This window comes from Rana temporaria, chromosome 1, assembly GCF_905171775.1.
Source record: "Rana temporaria chromosome 1, aRanTem1.1, whole genome shotgun sequence".
Lineage (NCBI taxonomy): Eukaryota > Metazoa > Chordata > Amphibia > Anura > Ranidae > Rana > Rana temporaria.
Genome location: NC_053489.1, coordinates 439,767,537 through 439,788,113, shown reverse-complemented (window position 1 = coordinate 439,788,113; position 20,577 = coordinate 439,767,537). Strand labels below are relative to the sequence as shown.

Genomic DNA, 20,577 nt, shown 5'->3' with positions numbered 1-20,577 from the left:
AAAGTAGTGCAGGAATTACTTTTGCAAATTGGTGCGGCGCCGCAAAATCGATGTTGCACCGATTGGAACAGTTTAATTGCCTCCGATAGGCTGCGACTTGTCATGCAATTTGATCTCTCAAATCACATGACAAATCGCTCCAATGGGAACCTAGGCTGAATCTGTTTAAATAGGAACTCCAAGCAACGCCTAAAGTCATTTGATGAGTTATTGGTACTGTCCAGTAACCATTACAGCTGTGAGGAAGATGGGATGTTCAGTAAATCTACCCTTTAATCTGAGACATATTTTCCCATGCTTCAGTGTGGGGAGGAGCTTGAAAGTGACCTCACGGAGAGGGCCCTGTTGGAAAGGACTACAAACATCGGAGTTTTTGCACCCTCGTATTTTTAGGCTAGGATGAGGATTCGAGCAGATATAGAATAATGCTATTAAAGCAGCCAGGTGCAGACAATGAAAGTCAGGGTGTAAAGGACAGCTTATCCTTTGGCACTTTACATGCAACATTTTTGTTTTGACTTGCGTTTCCCCTTTATTGTAAACTTGTTGCATGGATTATGGCTGCTGAGATGGGTCCATCTGTGGGTTGCAGGTATCTCAAGGTGCCTGTATATGTAATACATTATATCGGAGCACTGTTATTTTCTTGTTTATGCTCCTGGTGCAGGAGATGCAGAGAATGCTCGTCTTTCCCAAGTCCACAAAGGCACAGTGTGCAGTCTCACCTCCTGCACCAGGATTCTGTGTGCTAAAATGGCAAAATACTAATAGGTAGATTCAGAAAGAGTTAGGCCGGCTTATCTACAGATAAGCCGACCTAACTCTGAATCTGCACCGACCTATGTTTAAGTGTATTCTCTAACAGAGATACACTTAAACATATCTAAGATACGACGGCTTGCGCCGTCCTATCTTAGATTGCAATGTTTCTGATGGCCGCTAGATGGCGCTTCCATTGCGGCCGGCGTAGATTATGTAAATGAGGGGATACGCCGATTCACGAACGTACGCCAGGCCGACGCAGTACTTTTACGCCGTTTACGTAAGAGATAGGCCGCATAAAGTTAGTGCTAGGCTCTAGTGGAATAGTAATGTTAAGTATGGCCGCCGTTCCCGCCGCAAAATTCGAAATTTTTACGTCGTTTGCGTAAGTCGTCCGCGAATCGGGATTTACGTCGTTTACGCCCACGTCTAAATCAATAGGCCCGTACGGCGTACTTAGCCGCAATGCACACTGGGAAATGTAGTCGCCCGGCGCATGTGACAAAAAACGTCAAACGTGAGGTCAAGCCTCATTACCATGAAACACGCCCCCCCCCCCCCCAACCCATTTGAATTAGGCGCCCTTACGCCCGCTCGTTTTAGGCTACGCCGCCGTAAATTACCAGGTAAGTATATTGAGAATCATTACTAGCCTAGCTAATTTACGGCGGTGTAGCCTAAACAGGCTAGGCTACGCCGCCGTAACTTTCATCCATTGTACCTGAATCTACCTATAAGATCCCAGCATTGGAAGATATTTCATTGTGGGGTAAGGGCACAAGTAGCGTGAAATCCTGGGGTGCTCTATGTAGGAAAATTTGATCAGAGCTTTTAAGATTGCCATCCATCCCTATCCCTGGGAATGTGATAGGTGATCTAATAGAAGGGTGTAGATTAAAGTAAGCAGTGGGGCTGCATGGAGACAATGTAAGCCTTGGTCACAATTTCATCTATAGAGCCAGGCAAGGGCTTTGCAAAAGACTTAGGGAAATCTTGAGGAGGGCAATGATGCGGCACACTATTCTGAGGGATGAGGTTAAAAACAAAAACCTAAGCCTACTTTGCTCTGGGTCAAATATAACACGTAGAGCTCAGAACTAGGTAACATGCACAGTGCAAGAATAGGTAACTCAAGGGGCTCAGGAGAAAGTAAGGCACTAGTTTCAGGGCTCAGGAGTTCATAATTGGGTGGAGGGTTTAGGAGCGCATAACGTGTAGGGCTCAGTGTAAAATGAACAGAGCCCAGGAGTGTGCAATACACAGGCTGAGGCATAGGGTAACTCAGAGAGCGGGGTTGAGGAAGGCGTGTAAAGCACAGAGCGTGAAGCATGGTAGTGTATAATGCACAGCGTGGATCCCAGGAGTGCGCAACGCATAAAGCGAAGAGCTCAAGAGTGCATAATGCACACAGCACGGGGCTCCGGAATAAGTAATTAACAGAGTGCAGGGGTCAGGATTGAGTAACGCGCAGAGCTCAGGGGTTTTTAAGTAGTAGGTAAAGCACAGAGTGCATTGATCAAGTGTAACAAATAGGTTACCTATGTATGTGGGTTAGGGAGCTTTTATTTTTTTATTTATTTTAACCTTTAACATGAAATCTATTTAATTATGGTTGCAGTCACAATGTGTTTTTCTAGAAGAAAGTTTTACCAATCAATATATTATTTTTTTTCCTGCGCCAAAATTTTGCCTAGTAACTTCTTGGATAAAATTCAGATGCGATGTTAATGTGGCTCATGTGCAGTTTTCTGTTTTTGTTTTCTTTAGTCAAAAAGACGATCTCAAGGTTTGTCCCTCGAAACTATATATAACTGCCTAAATCGAACTGTATTATACCAGTTCTCAAGAGCACATAAAACTGTCCCTCAGCAAGTGGCTCTTCTGGATTCTCTGCGGGTTCTCACTGTGAATAGAAACCTTATTCTGGGTCCTGGGAATCACGAGCAGGATTTCATTGCCTGCTTAGCTCACTGTTTGATTAACCTCTACACAGGAAGGTAAGCTCTTCTCTCCATGCTGTGCGCATTTATACATGATAACATCAGTCATGAGTCTCTACTATAACCTAGAACTGAATACTGTGTAGAGAATAAATGAAATGAATATGTTTCCAAATGATTTCTGTAGCTCATTACTATTGACATTATTCTTGGTCCTGTAGATCAGTTTTTCAAATGGCTCAGACAAAACCGTTTGTTTTGTAAGCACAAAATAGACCAAGTTGCTTCTTTTTATTTAGCAGCCAGCCTAGACCTTTTCTGTATTGCTTCTTCTACCAGAAGGCTCACTGCAGCATTACCAGCGATCGCCAGTAGTGACCCTATGACCGATGGTGGCTCTTAATGGATTTTCTCCTGCTAAAATATAGATAATCTGGATTATCAAATCTTTGTAGATGGGGATGTGTCATAAGAAGCTACATTACTAAGTGAGGATTTTGTACATATGCCACACTGTACAGCCAGGCTGGTGACAATATACAGGATTGGTTATACAGAAATCCAAATGCTTTGACAGCTAAAACATGCTGTACGTGAATTTTACTTGCATTTAAAATGGAACTTTACTTAAAGCAGTGGTTCACCCTTATTGACAACTTTCCATCATTAAATTAGGCATAGTAGCGCGAGCTACAGTATGCCTTTATTTTTTTAGCCCGGTACTCACTGTGCAATCCTAGCGAGACGATTCCGACTCCCCGCGGGGAATGGGCGTTCCTATCCAGAGGGAGCATGATTGCCGGCCGGCTATGGCACGTCACGATCCCTGAAGATAGCCGGAGTAGGTCTCGGCTCTTCACGGCGCCTATTTCGGCTATTTCCGGAAAAGCGTGACGTGCCAGAGCCGGCCGTCAATCATGCTGCCTCTGGATAGGAATGCCCATTCCCCGCGGGGAGTCGGAATAGTCTCGCTAGGATTGCACAGTGAGTACCGGGCTAAAAAAATAAATACAGGCATACTGTAGCTCGCGCTACTATGCCTAATTTAATGATAGAAAAAAAATGTTTTATTAGGGTGAACCACCGCTTTAAATGTAAAAGTTGTGCTCATCCGCCTCCTCCCCTACCATGTTATTCTTTTTCTGGGAGCAGGTACCTTTTTCTGACCGGTACATGCTCCCACTTCCGAATAATGGAAGCTTGGCTTGTCCCTCTCCCTGCCCACGCAACCTCCTGAGATATGTCACATCCCAGAAGGCTGCAGGACTAGTCTGAAAGCATAGCGCAATCTTATGCATGCGCACTGGGGAACCGACTGTGAAACCGCAGGAAGTTACAACCGCCTCCTACAGTCAAGATGATGGCACCGGGGATCCGAAGACATGAAAGAACCAGCCTGGGCGAAGACAGCACTGGACTGGTCTGTTTAGTAGAAGTCAGCAGCTACAGAATTTGTAGCTGCTGTCTTTTTTTTGAGGGCCAATTCACACTGTGTGATGAGACATTTTACTGCATGGTAAAATGTCTGTTACCACATAGACACACAGGAAACAATTGTTTCTTTATCGTTACATCACGGGACACAGAGCGGCATTCATTACTATATGGGTTATATGGAGTACCTTCAGGTGATAGACACTGGCAATCTCAAACAGGAAATGCCCCTCCCTATATAACCCCCTCCCATAGGAGGAGTACCTCAGTTTTTACGCCAGTGTCTTAGGTGTTAGTCATGGTTTAGCTTGCCTCCGCATCCTTGGGATTAGGTGAGCTAACCGGTTCTGTCCAAAAAAGCCTCAGCGCTAAAGTGGTCAGTAACCGGACCCCAAACCCTTGGGGTATAGCCCATAATGCTTTTCTTTTTAGAGAGCTGGACCCTGGGCCCAGAACTTAAAAAACCTTTGGGTGCCTAATGTTTTCTGTTGCCAGGGTGCTATATGGGCCCAGGACAGTGGATCCTTCATAGGAACCCAGGGCCTGAAGGTCTAGACATCCCCACCGAGATGGGGGAAGATTGGGCCTCTTGCTTGGCAAAGTCCTGCGGCATGGAGCAGGTAAGTGAGGGGAAAACTTGCGGAACTTGGTTCTTAGCAGGTTTTTTTCTGGGGGGTCACAGGGGACATGCCTAAAGTTATGCACTGCATCTGGCAAACTAGTCACATATCATAAAGATAGGATGGCTCTATATGTATTATTCCCCATAAGATGTGACCTCCCTTGTAGTGTTGGAAAAGCATTGAGTGGGGCCTGTGTGATATAAAAGTATATGTGTGTGTCAGAGAGCTGTGCTTACCTGCAAGCCTCCAGGCGATGCTCCATTCAGTCTTCCTCCTCAGAGCCTGCAAAGCAGGCAAAACGCTGACCTCCTCGTGGTTCCAGGCTGCAGGCTGCAGTTTGCTGGAGCAGAGAGGTCCCTTCCTCCCAACCCCCCCCCCCTGTCGGGAGGGGCATTTCCTGTTTGAGATTGCTGGGGGGGAAGGGCGGGTCAGTGGCTTAAGGAAGGGGCGGCCCTTCCTTGTTTGTTCCATACAGCTCATTCAATACTTTGGAACTGGGGAGGAAAGACCAGAGCGGCAGCACGGGGCGCCGAGGACACACAGTGGCCAGAAAGAATATTGCAGTCTTCAGAAGACTGTTTTCAAGCCTAGGAATAGGCTGTTTCTTTTCCATCTCATAGTTTTTCTTGCAATACTACTCAGGGGGACAGAATGTTTTTTCTTTCCTAGATTTGAAAAAAAAAGGAAAAAGAAAGAAAGATTTTTTTTTTGAAAAAAAAAAAAAAAAAAGTGTCATCTAGGGGAGAGGAAGCATTTTTTTATCCCCCAAACAGGTGTTTGGGCATTTAACTATTTATAGTCCCAGGTACCAATAAGCTAGCAGGTGTACCTCGGTATTGTACCATGGCATCCGGGTCAGATGGTACAAGAGGTGGGGATTCCCCCAGAGAGTCTGAGGTCTCGGACAAAGCTATGCCGCTGCTTTCCCCACAGGGAGCCTTGGGGCCATCGGGATCTGGGGCTGGAGCTGACGCGGGTCAGTCCAACCCTAAGATGGTCACGGAGGAGGTATTACTCACCTCTTTAAAAGAGATGCAGAAAAGCATGGGAAAAATGATAGCCGCAGCTATGCGGGGCAGTAAGCGGAATAGATCTCCGTCGCCCGAGCGCGGACCCTCAGAAGAGGAGGTCCTTTCCTCAGGGGAATTGGACGACCTCTTGGACAAGGACCAAGTAGGTTCAGGGATCAAAGATCCGGATACAGAGGAGTCTGGGGCAGTCTCCCTGAGGGAGAGCTGGTGGATTCAAGGATTGTCGGACTTGGTCCATAAGGCATTCAACTTGCCAGTACCAGATCTCCAGGTATCGACGGTTTCAGCTTTGGGCTCACTGAGAGCGCCTCAAAGCAATGCTGTGTTTCCGATCCATCCTCTATTAGAGGGAGTTTTGTTCCAAGATTGGAACAAGCCAGATAAGATCTTCTTACCACCTAAAAGATTCTCTGTCCTATATCCTATGGAAGATAAATTTTCCAAAAGATGGGCTACTCCTGCAGTGGACGCAGCCATCTCATGTGTTAACAAATCGTTAACATGCCCTGTAGAAAACATACAGGTGTTCAAGGATCCAGTTGATAAGCGCTTGGAAGCACTACTTAAGAACTCCTTCACTACTGCAGGGGCAGTAGTACAGCCAGCTGTGGCTGCGATTGGGGTCGCTCAAGCATTATCGGATCAATTTAAGCAGATGCTTAAACTTATTCCTGCCCAGCAGGCAGAAGAATTTTCGGATGTCCCTAAGGCCATATGTTTTACGGTAGACGCAATCAAGGATTCTATCCAGCAAGCGTCACGTTTATCGTTATCCCTTATCCATATGAGAAGACTCTTATGGTTAAAAAGCTGGGAGGCTGAGCCCCCATGCAAGAAGCTCCTGGTAGGGTTCCCCTTCCATGGAGGACGACTCTTCGGAGAAGACCTAGATAAATACATTCAGACCATTTCAAACGGCAAGAGTACTCTCTTGCCAACTAAGAAGAAGTTTCAGGGGCCTGCGTTTAAACGACAGTATTCCCCTGGGCAGGGGCCCTCTAATGCCAAGCAGTATCGACGGCCTCCTGCAAAAGCAAACTTCGGCTTCAACAGCAAATCACAAGGACAGACTGTTAGAGGCAAAAGGCAGTGGTTTCGCAAACCAGCAAAACCAGCCCCCAAGCCAACCTTATGAAGGGGCGCCCCCACCCACGAAGGTGGGGGGAAGGCTGCGACTCTTTTCAGAGATTTGGGAAGCCAGCATTCCCGACGAGTGGGTACGGTCTTCCGTGGCCACAGGCTACAAATTAGATTTCCTAAGGTTTCCTCCTCCTCATTTCCAGGAGTCGAGGATTCCAAACGATCCGGAGAAGGGAGCCGCATTAAGATCGGCATTAGATCATCTACTTTCCCAGGAGGTAATAGTAGAGGTACCAGTCCTGGAACAGGGGCTGGGTTTCTACTCCAACCTATTCATCATCCCAAAGTCCAATGGAGATGTCAGGCCAATTTTGGACCTAAAGATGGTAAATGCATACCTAAAGGTCCGCTCATTTCGGATGGAATCCGTGCGGTCAGCAGCTGCCACACTCCAAAAGGACGACTTCATGGCGTCCATAGACATAAAGGATGCCTACCTTCATGTTCCAATTTATCAGCCACATCAAAGATACCTACGCTTTATGGTGGCTTCGCGTCATTTCCAATTCGTGGCGCTTCCCTTCGGGTTGGCTACGGCCCCCCGGGTGTTCACGAAGGTCCTAGCTCCAATCCTAGCCAAGCTAAGGATCCAAGGGGTCACGATCCTAGCATACCTGGACGACCTCCTAGTCATAGACCACTCGTCTCCCGGCTTGGAGCGAGCAGTGGCCCTCACGGTCCAATACCTCGAGAGGTTCGGCTGGGTCCTAAATCGAGAAAAGTCAGCTTTCCTGCCCACAAGGCAGTTGGAATATCTCGGCATGAGATTAGACACAGAACAACAAAGAGTGTTCCTACCTCTGAGGAAGGTCAAAGCCATCAAGGAATTAATCCTACTGGTTCTAAGCAAGAAAGAACCGACTATTCGCCTATGTATGAGGTTACTAGGCAAGATGGTGGCCACATTCGAGGCGGTACCATACGCCCAGAGCCACACTCGCATCCTACAGGCAGCCATCCTGTCAGCATGGAGCAGAAGGCCACAGGCCTTGGATATCCCGTTGCCGCTCTCATCAAGAGTCCGACAAAGTCTGTGTTGGTGGTTAGACCCTCAGAATCTACTGAAGGGGAAGTCTTTCAGCCCAGTGGCTTGGAAGATAGTGACCACAGACGCCAGCCTGACGGGCTGGGGAGCAATTTTGGATGGTTGCACTCGCCAAGGTACTTGGGCAAAGCCAGAGAAGCAGTTGCCCATCAACATCTTGGAGCTCAGAGCTGCTCGACTAGCCCTCAGGGCTTGGACGTCAAAATTGCAGGGGTTCCCGGTGAGAATTCAATCAGACAATGCCACGGCCGTGGCATACATAAATCACCAAGGGGGAACCAGGAGTCAAGCCGCTCAGAGAGAGGTGAGCTTGATTCTCCTATGGGCAGAGGCTCATGTGCCCTGCATATCGGCAATATTCATTCCAGGAGTGGACAACTTTCAGGCGGACTTCTTAAGCCGCCAGACTCTATGGCCGGGGGAATGGTCTCTGCATCCACAAGTCTTTCAAGCACTCTGCCAAAGATGGGGAGTGCCGGACGTGGATATCATGGCATCGAGACTCAACAAGAAGCTAGACAGGTTCATGTCCCGCTCAAGGGATCCGATGGCCTGCGGAACCGATGCGCTGGTTTGCCCTTGGCATCAGTTCAAACTTCTTTATGCGTTTCCCCCGCTTCAGTTACTACCCCGCCTGCTGCGCAGGATCAGGGTGGAGCACATACCAGTCATCCTGGTAGCTCCAGCATGGCCCAGACGGGCATGGTACTCACTAATCCTAAGGATGGTAGTGGGGGACCCTTGGACTCTTCCTCTACGGCCAGACCTGCTATCGCAAGGTCCGATCCTCCACCCTGCCTTACGGCATCTAAATTTGACGGCCTGGAAGCTGAATCCCTGATTCTCAGGGGTAGAGGTCTGTCTCAGAAAGTAATCTCTACCCTAATCAGAGCCAGGAAACCGGTCTCTAGGGTGATTTATCACAGGGTCTGGAAGGCCTATGTAGGCTGGTGTGAGTCCAAGCTATGGCTTCCTCGCAAGTTCACCATCGATAGGGTTTTAAGTTTTCTCCAGCTAGGAGTGGATAAAGGATTGGCATTAAGCACAATCAAAGGACAGATTTCTGCCCTGTCAGTGTGGTTTCAGCGGCCGCTGGCCACCCACTCGCTGGTTAAGACCTTCCTTCAAGGGGTCTTACGTATTAAACCTCCAGTTAAATCCCCGCTTTGTCCGTGGGATTTAAATCTTGTTCTGTCAAGTTTACAGAAACAACCGTTTGAGCCGTTGGCTGAAATTCCTTTGGTTCTACTGACAAGGAAGTTAGTATTTTTGGTTGCCATAGTTTCCGCAAGAAGAGTTTCGGAGCTAGCGGCCTTATCCTGTAAGGAACCATATCTTATTTTTCATAAGGACAGGGTCGTTCTCCGCCCTCATCCTTCCTTCCTACCGAAGGTCATATCCAGTTTTCATTTGAACCAGGATTTGGTATTACCATCCTTCTTCCCTAAACCTACTTCCAGAAAGGAAGGGTTGCTGCATACCTTGGATATTGTCAGGGCCATGAAGGCCTATCCTAAAGCTACAAAGAAGATCCGGAAAACAGATGTGCTGTTCATTCTACCAGATGGGCCCAAGAAGGGGCAGGCAGCTGCAAAGTCCACCATTTCTAGGTGGATTAAGCAATTAATCACTCAGGCCTACGGCTTGAAAGGGTTGCCTCCTCCAGTATCATTAAAGGCTCATTCTACTAGGGCCATGGGCGCCTCCTGGGCAGCACACCACCAGATCTCTATGGCTCAAGTTTGCAAGGCGGCAACCTGGTCTTCTGTCCACACATTTACAAAATTCTACAAGTTGGACGTAAGAAGGAATACTGATACTGCCTTCGGGCAGGCAGTGCTGCAGGCTGCAGTTTGAGACCCTCGGATTCCGGGGGCTCCTCTTTTTTGAGTTAAATTTAAAATTTAAGATTATTTTTCTCAACTAAGTTGGATTTATTATGATTTGAGTATATCTCTAAATTAAATCCTTTTGTCTTGGAGATGTTCTCCCTCCCCTCATTGTAAGCATTGCTTTGGGACATCCCATATAGTAATGAATGCCGCTCTGTGTCCCGTGATGTAACGATAAAGAAAAAGAGATTTTTAATACAGCTTACCTGTAAAATCTTTTTCTTGGAGTACATCACGGGACACAGAGCTCCCACCCCTCTTTTTGAGGACCATTTTGGGAGGCATACTGCTTGCTACAAAACTGAGGTACTCCTCCTATGGGAGGGGGTTATATAGGGAGGGGCATTTCCTGTTTGAGATTGCCAGTGTCTATCACCTGAAGGTACTCCATATAACCCATATAGTAATGAATGCCGCTCTGTGTCCCGTGATGTACTCCAAGAAAAAGATTTTACAGGTAAGCTGTATTAAAAATCTCTTTTTCCTAGGTGTCCCATTCATACTGCGATGCAGCCTAGAAAAATGTAGGTACACTTTAAAGCCCAACAGGCTCCAGACAAAACATTTTTTTCCTCATGCAGTGGTGCTGTGCCCACACTGCATGGGTCAACTGCTCGTTTTTTTTCTACGGGTAAGCGCAAAGTTCATACTCGCCTTATTCGCCAATTCTCCAGAAAACTGCGCTCCACCATGGTCCATCAGTGGACTGTCTATTGAGCGTGTGGATGTCAGGAACAGTACATTTTCAAGACCACTGGGGCACTGGGGGGCCAAACCAGTCTTGTGCAAAGGAGGGCAACGGTAAGTATAACTCCACTGCCCTCTCCCCATAAATAGTAAGGAGTTGTCCTATGGGCAACCGCTGGGTGGTAGTCCGGGAACCCAGTGATTGTATAATGTGCCACGTCCTAATTATGGAGCAGTAGTAACAATAACAAAGATCATGGACTTTATAGACACAGGAATACAAAATCTATAAAAGATTACAAATTGGCTTTGATACATGATTAAAACGGTGACCTCTGTGACAAAAGTGTTGACTAAAAAACACCTTTAGTAGGACATAGTATTATATACTAATTCAAGTTTTCTGGCTTTTAATGACATACTGTAAAATGTATCCTTCGGTTAATAGCTTGACATGTTTCGCAGGGAACTGTTTCATTTGTAATGGACAAGTATGTTTGCTAAATTGTATTTTGAAATCTGAATTTATATTTTCATTTTGTGGATAGTGGTGGTGTTGCATGTTTTTGCAGGCCCATGTTTTGTATTATCTTGTAAACTATTAGTATTTCCTTTTTCTGAAGATAAGGGCACAGTAAGTAAGATGTGTCTGGTCTTTCATATGCAGTCCTTGATTATGGCAGAATGTGTAACCATAGCAATAAAATACACAGGTTACATTGTTTTCGAAGGGTCTGTGTTCTGAATTATAATGTGCTGAATGAAACTGTTTATGGCATGTCAGAGACCTTTGCTTCTCATGATTCTTGAAAGCTCAAAGAAGTACCAGCAGTGCCCGCGTGTAAGCTTGGCATTCAAGATTGCAAGCAAATTTAAATTAACAGCAAAGTATAATACTTTCCAGTTTCCATAGAAACATGACCAAGTTGACACCAAAAACTGCTGAAAAAGTTTAGAACCAATATATAAACACAAAAATATTGTTCTGTGATTCATTGCAGTAACCCTGATGGGTTCGGATTGGAAGCGGAAGCCAGGATGACCACTTGGCACATAATGATGCCATCAGACGTTGAAGCAGATGGAATGTATCAGGATATAAGTGAAGGTAAGATGAATGTCATCTGTGGGTAATCTGACACGAAGTGACACTTTTTGGAGACCCTCGACACCAATACAGTGATCAGTGCTAAAAAAAATGCACTTTCACTGTATTAATGACACTGTGAGGGAAGGGTTTAACATCAGGGACTATTAAAGGGTTAACAGTGTTCCCTGGGAGTGCCAACTGTGTGGGGGTGACTGGGGAAGACTGAAATCCGTGTTCCTGCCACAAGATCTTCATCTTCCCCTCTGACAGAACGGTGATCTGCTTTGTTTTCATAGGTAGACCCCCTTTCTGTCTGCCTCAGGAATGATCGGCAGGTCCTGGTGGATATCTGGACCCGCTGATTGGCTTCCGCTATGTCCACTCACAGTGGGAGCGCGGCGCACATGCGCACCCCCGACCCGTAGACAAAATTGCGTACAGGGTTGCCCTGCCGCAGTATATATGTGTGGGCGGTTAAAGTGGAATTTACACTCCTACCCTTTTACAGTCACAGAAGCTGCTTCTGTTTGATCTGCAACTGCCATGGTGTTCTACATGTAATCAGTTATGACTCCAGCCATTTGATGATTTGACAGTTTGGTTGAAGATACCAGAGTATGTGACAGTTAACAATTCCGGCATTCCAGGAATGTAACTGTTTTTTTTTTTTTTAAACGGTTAAATTGATGGGTTTAGTTCTGCTTTATGATTTACTGCTATTCAGGGGGCTTTGGGCTTCAGAAAAATGGCAGCCTCTGGAAAGAAGTAACAGGAGCAATGTTGGAGGCAATTTACAGCAGGGGTTGACAATATCCGGGCGCCAGGTCGCAATTGCGACAATAAATTGTGACCTGGCGCCCGCGGTGGCCGGTTATTGAGGCCGCGAATCCGCGGCCTCAATTACCGGCCACCGTGGGCCCACAGCGATTGCGCGGTGGGGGAGGTGGGGGCGCACGGAGGCACAGGATCCTGTGTATCCGTGCGCCCCCGCCGCGCCGTGACGGACGGCCGTTGAGGCCGCGGCTTTGCGTCCTTGTGAAGTCCCAAGCTCTTCCTTCTGTGAGCTGGCGCCATCTGGTGGTGGCCGTTGGCATTACAAGTTAAACAGCAATTCTAATGTGTGTCATTTTTCACTATATATATACATATATATATATATACATATATATATATATATATATATATATTTTATTCGAACACCCTAGAGAATAAAATGGCAATCGTTGCAATACTTTCTGTCACGCCGTATTTGCGCTGCGGTCTTACAAGCGCACTTTTTTGGGAAAAAATTACACTTTTTTTAATTAAAAAATAAGACAACAGTAAAGTTATCCCCATTTTTTTTAATATTGTGAAAGATAATGTTACGCCAAGTAAATTGATACCCAACATGTCACGCTTCAAAATTGCGTCTGCTCGTGGAATGCCGACAAACTTTTACCCTTTAAAATCTCCATAAGCGACGTTTAAAAAAATCTACAGGTTGCATGTTTTCAGTTCCAGAGGAGGTCTAGGGCTAGAATTATTGCTCTCGCTCTAACGATCGCAGCGATACCTCACGTGTGGTTTGAATACCATTTACATATGCGGGCGCTACTCACGTATGTGTTCGCTTCTGCGCGCAAGCTTGACGGGGCGCGTTTTCTGGCTCCTAACTTTTTTAGCTGGCTCCTAGATTCCAAGCAAATTTGTCAAACCCTGATTTACAGCACACACTAATTTTGGTAGCATAATTATTAATGTGCAAGGTATGTTCATTGCTAAAGAACATTATTTTTTATTAAAGTTGTTATGCGTAAAGTTCCTCTTTAAGACAGCTGGGCTGATTTACTAAAGCAGATGAGAATCTTCATGCAAACAATTGTGTGATTTTTCACTTTAATCCATTCCTTTGAAAAGCATCTGCACTTGATTGGGTATTGATTAGGGATTCAAAGCAAAGAGGTTTTATTTATGCATGACTGAGTAATTAATGTGAATATTCACACATTTCTTAAGTGACTAATCTTGGTTCCTTTAGTTAATCAGCCTCAATTTGTCAACTGGCCAGTTGGAAGCTGCATAGAACCTGCCAGTCCTTCTGCTTGGCCTGGTGCTTGCCTCCGAGCTTCCAAAATTACTAATTCTGCCTTCATCTGTAAATGAGATATAGCCCATAAACACATATTTACTGTTCACAGATGGTGCATCTCATATAAAATTATATTAGTTTTCTCTACAATAAAGCTCTGAAATGTGAAATTAAAATGCTTACCATAAGCCCCAATGCAAACCATTTTTTGACATGTACTATTCATTTGTGACCTGGTATTGCTTCTTGAAGCCATTGTAATGTAAAAGTGTGTCAAAGGGATTTCAAATGCATTGTATATTGATGGTGATCTAAACCGTCAAAATGATAGACTGTGTTTTTTGCAGGGCGCCAGCTTCTCTTGAAAGCTGTCAACCGAGTTTGGATAGAGCTGATTCATAGCAAGAAACAAGTTCTGGAGGATATGTTCAAAGTGACATTTCCTGTCAATGACCGAGGACATGTGGATATTGGAGTTGTCAGGCCTTTTATTGAGGAAGCAACGTTGCGTTCTTGGCAAAACCACCTTAGTAAGTCATTTTACAGCTAAAGAATTTTTATTTTTAACCTCTGTGTTTATGCTTTAGTATTCCCAACTCTGGAGCTTTTCTATATTGCCTACTTTTTTATTTGCCCCTTTATTGCGTCTCTGTGCTTTTTTTATTTATTTTTATTTCTACTACACTTTTATTTTTCATTGATCAAAATTTGCAAAGACTTAAAGTGGTTGTAAACCTCAGAGGAAATCTGAATAAAGAATATTGCTCTATAGTGGCTACTTCTTTCAATTAAGAGCACTAAGGGTTTCATTTACTAGAGAGTGCAAAATCAACCCTAACGTGTCATTTCTCTCTGCTGTCAGCATGAATCACTTCTAACAAGTTTTCCTGACACCAAGAGAAAATTAGTGACAGGGGAGGGACCCCCATCAGATTGACAGCCTCAGCTCTGTTTCTGTGTGCTGTGTGGAGGGAGTGTGTGCCTTTCCTCCAATCAGCTGCCAGAGCTCTCCTCATTGAGCTCTGCAGGGTGTAACTTCAGCTCTCCGCCCCCTTCTTCTTCTTCTTCTGAGTGTATAAACTCAAGTATCTATGGTTGCAATGGTGAGTCCATTGAGCAGACCTTCATCCCGATGATGATTCAAAAAAAAGTACACCTCCTTTATTATTTTTTGAATCATCATCGGGATGAAGGTCTGCTCAATGGACTCACCATTGCAACCATAGATACTTGAGTTTATACACTCATACACTTAACCCCCAAGATATTCACACACTTTTTGGCATATACGGCCAATGTGGCAATCTAGGAATAGCATTTCACCACACGTGTATTCGTGTTTATATTTAATTCATCGTTTTATTCTTCTATATTCACGATCTATTTAACCTGTTGCCACATCTATACTGGCATATATTGTCTTGTTAAGAGGTTTGACAGTATTTATTCTCACTATGTTTATTTTACTCATATATGCTTAGTCTAAATAATATTTATGTGGATCACATCTGTTTTTTGGCACCTTGGATTTTTGTTCAACAACATTTCACATAATTTTTTTTTTTTTTTCTTTTTATGTTCCCTTGGATATGTATAGGCAGTCTGTGATCTGATATTGACTTCTGGTGTGCCCAATGATTGCGGACAACCCTCAGCCAATTATTCAATCAGGTCACACACTAGCCTCTGATCTCTATATATACTGAACAGTTTCAATGCATGTTAGCCATGAATAAGCACTGAAGCCAGTGCGAAACGTCGGTATTTTCCTGTTCCTATTGCTGTGATCTGCTGTGTTCTTGCTGTTGATTTGAATAAAGACAACCTGTTTGGTTTGGAGTGCGGCTGTCCATCCCTCATCTTTTTACCAGATACAACTTATGTTGGAGGATTTGTTTCATCTCGGTGTATCACCTGAGGCCAGTCACTTCACTGGGTATATGTAAGGTTTCCAACCACCTTAAGGATACTGTACTAAGCCTTTGAACAGTCCTAATACCTGCCCTAAGCGTGCCAGCAGTTTTTTTCTAGTGTCCTAAGAGGATGGAATTCTCGGCTCTCTACCAAGAAAAGTCCAACTATTTTTACTAGTCTTTTTTTTTTTTTCATGAGTTTATTTTTTTTAAGCAAAATGTTTTTACATGCTGCTTGAGCTGGACTCATAATGCAGCAGTCCAGAATGGTGTATCCGCAGCACCAACTTAGGAAGCTGTACCTAGACCCCACTGAACTAGACAGTTGTGGGAAGTAAATCACCAAAAATGTATTTATTTGTTGGTGGACTATTCGTTGCAGCATTTACTCTTTGCTTCCATACTAAGGGGTTGATTTACTAAAACTGAAAAGTGCAAAATCTGGTGCAGCTCTCCATAGAAACCAATCAGCTTCTAGGTTTTTTGTCGAAGCTTAATTGAACAAGGGGACGTTAGAAGCTGATTGGCTGCCATGCACAGCTGCACCAGATTTGGCACTTTCCAGTTTTAGTAAATTAACACCTAAAGGCCCATACACTTGTTCAGAAAATGGTACGAAAAATACCACTTTCAAAGCCATCGTACAATAAACTGATCAATAGTACACAGCTTTTGAGAGCCATTAAGGACAGGTCGTGCAAAATTGGGATGGGACAAGCACGAAAATACCAGATTGTACGATTTTCGTTTTAATCCGTACAGTTTTCGTCTGAAAATACAATACATTACATCACTTCCAAATTTGTATTCTGTCATACGAGAATTTTTGTAACTTTAGTAACCTCTTCATTTCGATATGGAGACTAACATGCAAAAAACAAAAACAGGCTTAAGTGTTCAGTTAATAAAGTAGGTTTTAATACTACCTTTTGGATAACTATAGCCTGGGTGGCTTTCACTCATTTCCAATCAATGGCCCCCTTTTGACAAGGCATATCACATTAAATATTCCCTGTTGGAGTGATTTTAAGACCACTGCTTGTTCTTTAACCTATGCTTTTTTAGTGAGGTTGTCCTTTTGTTCATCACCTGAAATTTTACTTGGGCGATATGTCCTTTCTTGGAGGAACATACAGGCTGTGGAGTCGGTAGATAAATGTTTCGACTCCTAAATGTTCTGACAATCTAAATTTAGTAGGAGTCAGAGTTGGGAGTCGGTGCATTGTTTGCGGACTCCGACTCCAGGTACCCAAAATTTCCTCCGACTCCAGGTACCCAAAATTTCCTCCGACTCCAGGTACCCAAAATTTCCTCCGACTCCAGGTACCCAAAATTTCCTCTGACTCCAGGTACCCAAAATTTCCTCCGACTCCACAGGCTTCATTGAACATGTTGAAAATGCTGTAAATTTTATGGTGGAAGGCGATGGTAATCCAAAAAGTTCTGCTTTAGGGTAGGGCTTCCTCCCCTGCTCCTCTTTAGAAAATGGCACATATTTTGGGGGGCTACTTGGATCACCTAGGTGATCTGAGCAGAAGCTTTCACATCAGGCAACTGTCTCACAGATTTCCAAGCTAATTGGCCCTCCATTCACACATTCTCTACTTTTTACCAGTAGGATGGATGTTCAAGCCTCATTTGATGCCAGTTATGGGTGAAAGGTTCTTCAGACAGCTACCAGTTCAGTTTTTGTTGTGTGTGTGTGTGTGTGGTCATGGTTGCCCCACACCTCAGTTGGACTGCTTTTGGACATCCCAATAGTCTCTGAATCTCCATGTGCCTCAATAAATGAGAAAGAAAATTCGTTTTTTTTTTATCCTACCCCACTGTGTATATGATCTTGCTCCTAATATTGCTTTTCTATAAAATTGAGGCATGCTGGGAGTGGGAGGGATTATAACTGGCTAGTCACTGTCAGTGTCCAAATCCTCCTAAAAGCTTCCATTCATCCCAATTGTCTCTGAATCCTGTGTCCCTCAATGAAGTCCAAGAAATGGATTTTACTGTGAATTTGAAAATCAAATGTTTTCCTTCACTTAGTCTTAGAACCTTAATACAAACTGAATTCCTTTCCATATAATTAACATATATATTTTTTGTTTTAACAGCATATGAAAAGAAATGCATCAGTAAAGGTGAAGCTATGGTGCCTCAGTCAAAGCTGTCACGTGTCAGTAGTGGCTTTGGCCTCTCCAAGCTAACTGGATCAAGAAGAAATCGTAAGGAGAGTGGACTCAATAAACACAATCTCTCCACACAGGTATGGTTAGTAGAGGGCCATTTGCTGTGCATCCTTGCATGTACAGAATAAAGTGATGTTTCTTGCCAGTGGAGCAGCAACGCTCGGCTATGCCAGCCAAAGACTGATAAGGGCTATTCTATTTATTTAATTTATTTTATGCATTTTGAAATTTACCTTGAATTAGACGTCTGGGTCCTGACATTGTATAACAGGCCAGCTTTATTATATTTTGAAGTCTAAAATATTATCTTGTTTGCTTTCTAAAACATTTCTGTAGTGGTCTTTGTGGGTATGTACAAAATGGCTGTTTTTTTTTTTTTTTTTCTTCTAGGAAATTTCTCAGTGGATATTCACTCACATTGCTGTTGTAAGGGACTTGGTGGATATGCATTATAAAGAATACCAGGAGGTAATGGAATGAAGCATGTAATTACTCAGTACTTACCTAGACTTTCCACTACAGAGCTCCTCAATATGGAGAGCTCATCTCTCTCTTTTTTTTTTTTTTTTTTTTTCTATTTTGTCAATAAGACCTGCAACATTTTATCAGTTGTTCGTGTGTTGGATCCAATTATTTTAATGAATCAGATGTCTGAAAAACTGGCAAGGCCTTGCTTTATGTTTAAATTTTCATGCCTCTGGACCCTTTCGTGGAGTACTAAGGACAGTGGAAAAAAATGAAGGGGCAGATCTCTATAAAGTGCCCCTCTGCACAGTCTAAAGCCCTGTAAACACGGCCAGGAATCCCGTCAGGAAAAAAACCTCTGTTTTCCTGAAGGGATTCCTGGCAAGCTTGCCTTGCAAAGCCGTGCATACAGATGGCCACTCAAAAAAACCGCCAATCTTTTGAAAGGCAAGAACTCGGTGACGTCATCGACTACGATGAGCCGGCGCTCGTCACATTCGATGCCATCTTGCTACACCCCACACTAAGCTTGTATGCTACCGCACATGCGTCGAAGTCTTATCGAGCATGCGCGGGTTTACCTTAACAGGTAAGCATGCAGACGACCGGTTTTCTCGGCAGGAAACACTCTGCTGGGAATCCCGACGGGAAAATAGAGAGCAGGTTCTCTATTATCCCTGGGCAGTTTTCCTGTTGGGAAAACTGCTAGGGAGCATACACGGCCGGGATTCCCGGCCAAATGCTCTCCTGGCAGTTTTCCTGCCGGGAAAACCGGTCGTGTGTACGAGGCTTGAGTCTTTTCTGCATACATATTAAGTGGCCTAGATGGATCCTCTAGTTCTAAGCAAATATATCTATGTATAGATAGAGATAATAAATAATATATATGTATGTAATGTTTGTGTATATATTTTTTTTAATTCAAGATGCACTGTTTTTTATTAAAAATAAAGTTTTGGCTGAAGAACTGAGAATTGTTTAATTCTTTATCACCTATTTAGATAACGCATTTTACCAATGATTAAATAAAAAGAGCAAATTAGTGTGGCAGAGAAATTATTTGAAGCATAATTGAAAGTTTAGCAGAATTCTTCTAAGTCTCTAGGCAGAGGCGATTTATTTAAATTTTTTTGGTCTTTTTTATATCTATATCAGTGTAATTGGCAAATGCAGCTTTATGCCAAACCAGTTGGATACTAGCTTTCAAAAAAATTAGTCCTTTGTAATATTTATAGTTATTATGGTTTTATTTATTGGGCCTTTTTATCCAGAATGGGTGACAGGCCTCATATCTTCAGCCAACTTTAAACCCTGCCAGGTACCCCTAGGTGACAGACTAGTAATTGGGTTATTTCCAATCATTTAGGTCGATAGCTAATGGTTGCCCCCAAGATAGGCTGCCACTGGAGTTGTCGGAGAAAGCTTTCCTTGTCTCTTATAATGGGCACAGGGATACATGCTCAAGCAATCCAAGCTTTTCCGAACGTGTCTAAAAAAACAAATATATATATATATATATATATATATATATATATATATATATATATATATATAATTTCTTTGGGCAATCACATCACACCTTCATATCCATAGTCAGCTTAAGCTGTAGTCATTTACTTTGTTGTTAGTCATTATTTTATTTGTATCATTTACTTTAACAGCGTCAACAAAATGCATTAAAATATGTAACAGAGGAGTGGAACCAGATTGAATATGAACTCCTCAGGGAGAGGGGACTTTGGGGACCACCTATCGGCTCCCATTTAGATAAATGGATGCTGGAGATGACTGAAGGGCCATGTAGAATGAGGAAAAAAGTTGTGAGAAATGACATGTTCTACGTTCATTATCCTTACGTCCCTGACGTGGAGCAAGACAATAACACAATGGTGAGTTGAAGATTTATTGTGATTTTCTTGGTTTGAAAACAGACAGTATATGAAACACTAATTGTGCATTATGGTTTATCATCGCAGTCTTACAAGAAGCTGCACACCACTGTTGTCACTGTCCAGTAAAAGCTTTATTGAGACTCTAGGAACAAGAATGCTGCTGTCCTTGCCTCCTGACTGCCCAGCTCTGGTTTCCTCCTCAAGAGGGGGGAATAGTAGAGATGAACCCATGAGGATGTAACGCATGACAGGTGGGCGGTGCGGCGATGGAGGCGACCGCATGCTTGTTCTTCAAGTATCAATAAGGTCTTTTTAGGACAGTGACATCAGTGGTGTGTGGCTCCTTGTAGGGTTGTTTAAGACACAAGTAGCAAGGATGGGCTTCTGAGCTTGCACCTGCATGGTGTTT

The 20,577-nt window shown here is 43.9% G+C and overlaps 1 protein-coding gene across 5 annotated transcripts in view; it reads left to right on the top strand.

Moving 5' to 3' along the window:
* WDFY3 (WD repeat and FYVE domain containing 3) overlaps positions 1-20,577 on the top strand; it is a 365,507-nt gene that overhangs the window by 270,317 nt on the left and 74,613 nt on the right. For all 5 annotated transcript variants that reach the window (XM_040326535.1, XM_040326529.1, XM_040326514.1 and 2 more), the window contains 6 exons: positions 2,530-2,759; positions 11,556-11,662; positions 14,063-14,245; positions 17,737-17,888; positions 18,202-18,279; positions 19,938-20,165. In XM_040326535.1, the coding sequence (XP_040182469.1) occupies positions 2,530-2,759; positions 11,556-11,662; positions 14,063-14,245; positions 17,737-17,888; positions 18,202-18,279; positions 19,938-20,165 (978 nt within the window). The remainder of the gene's footprint in view (positions 1-2,529; positions 2,760-11,555; positions 11,663-14,062; positions 14,246-17,736; positions 17,889-18,201; positions 18,280-19,937; positions 20,166-20,577) is intronic.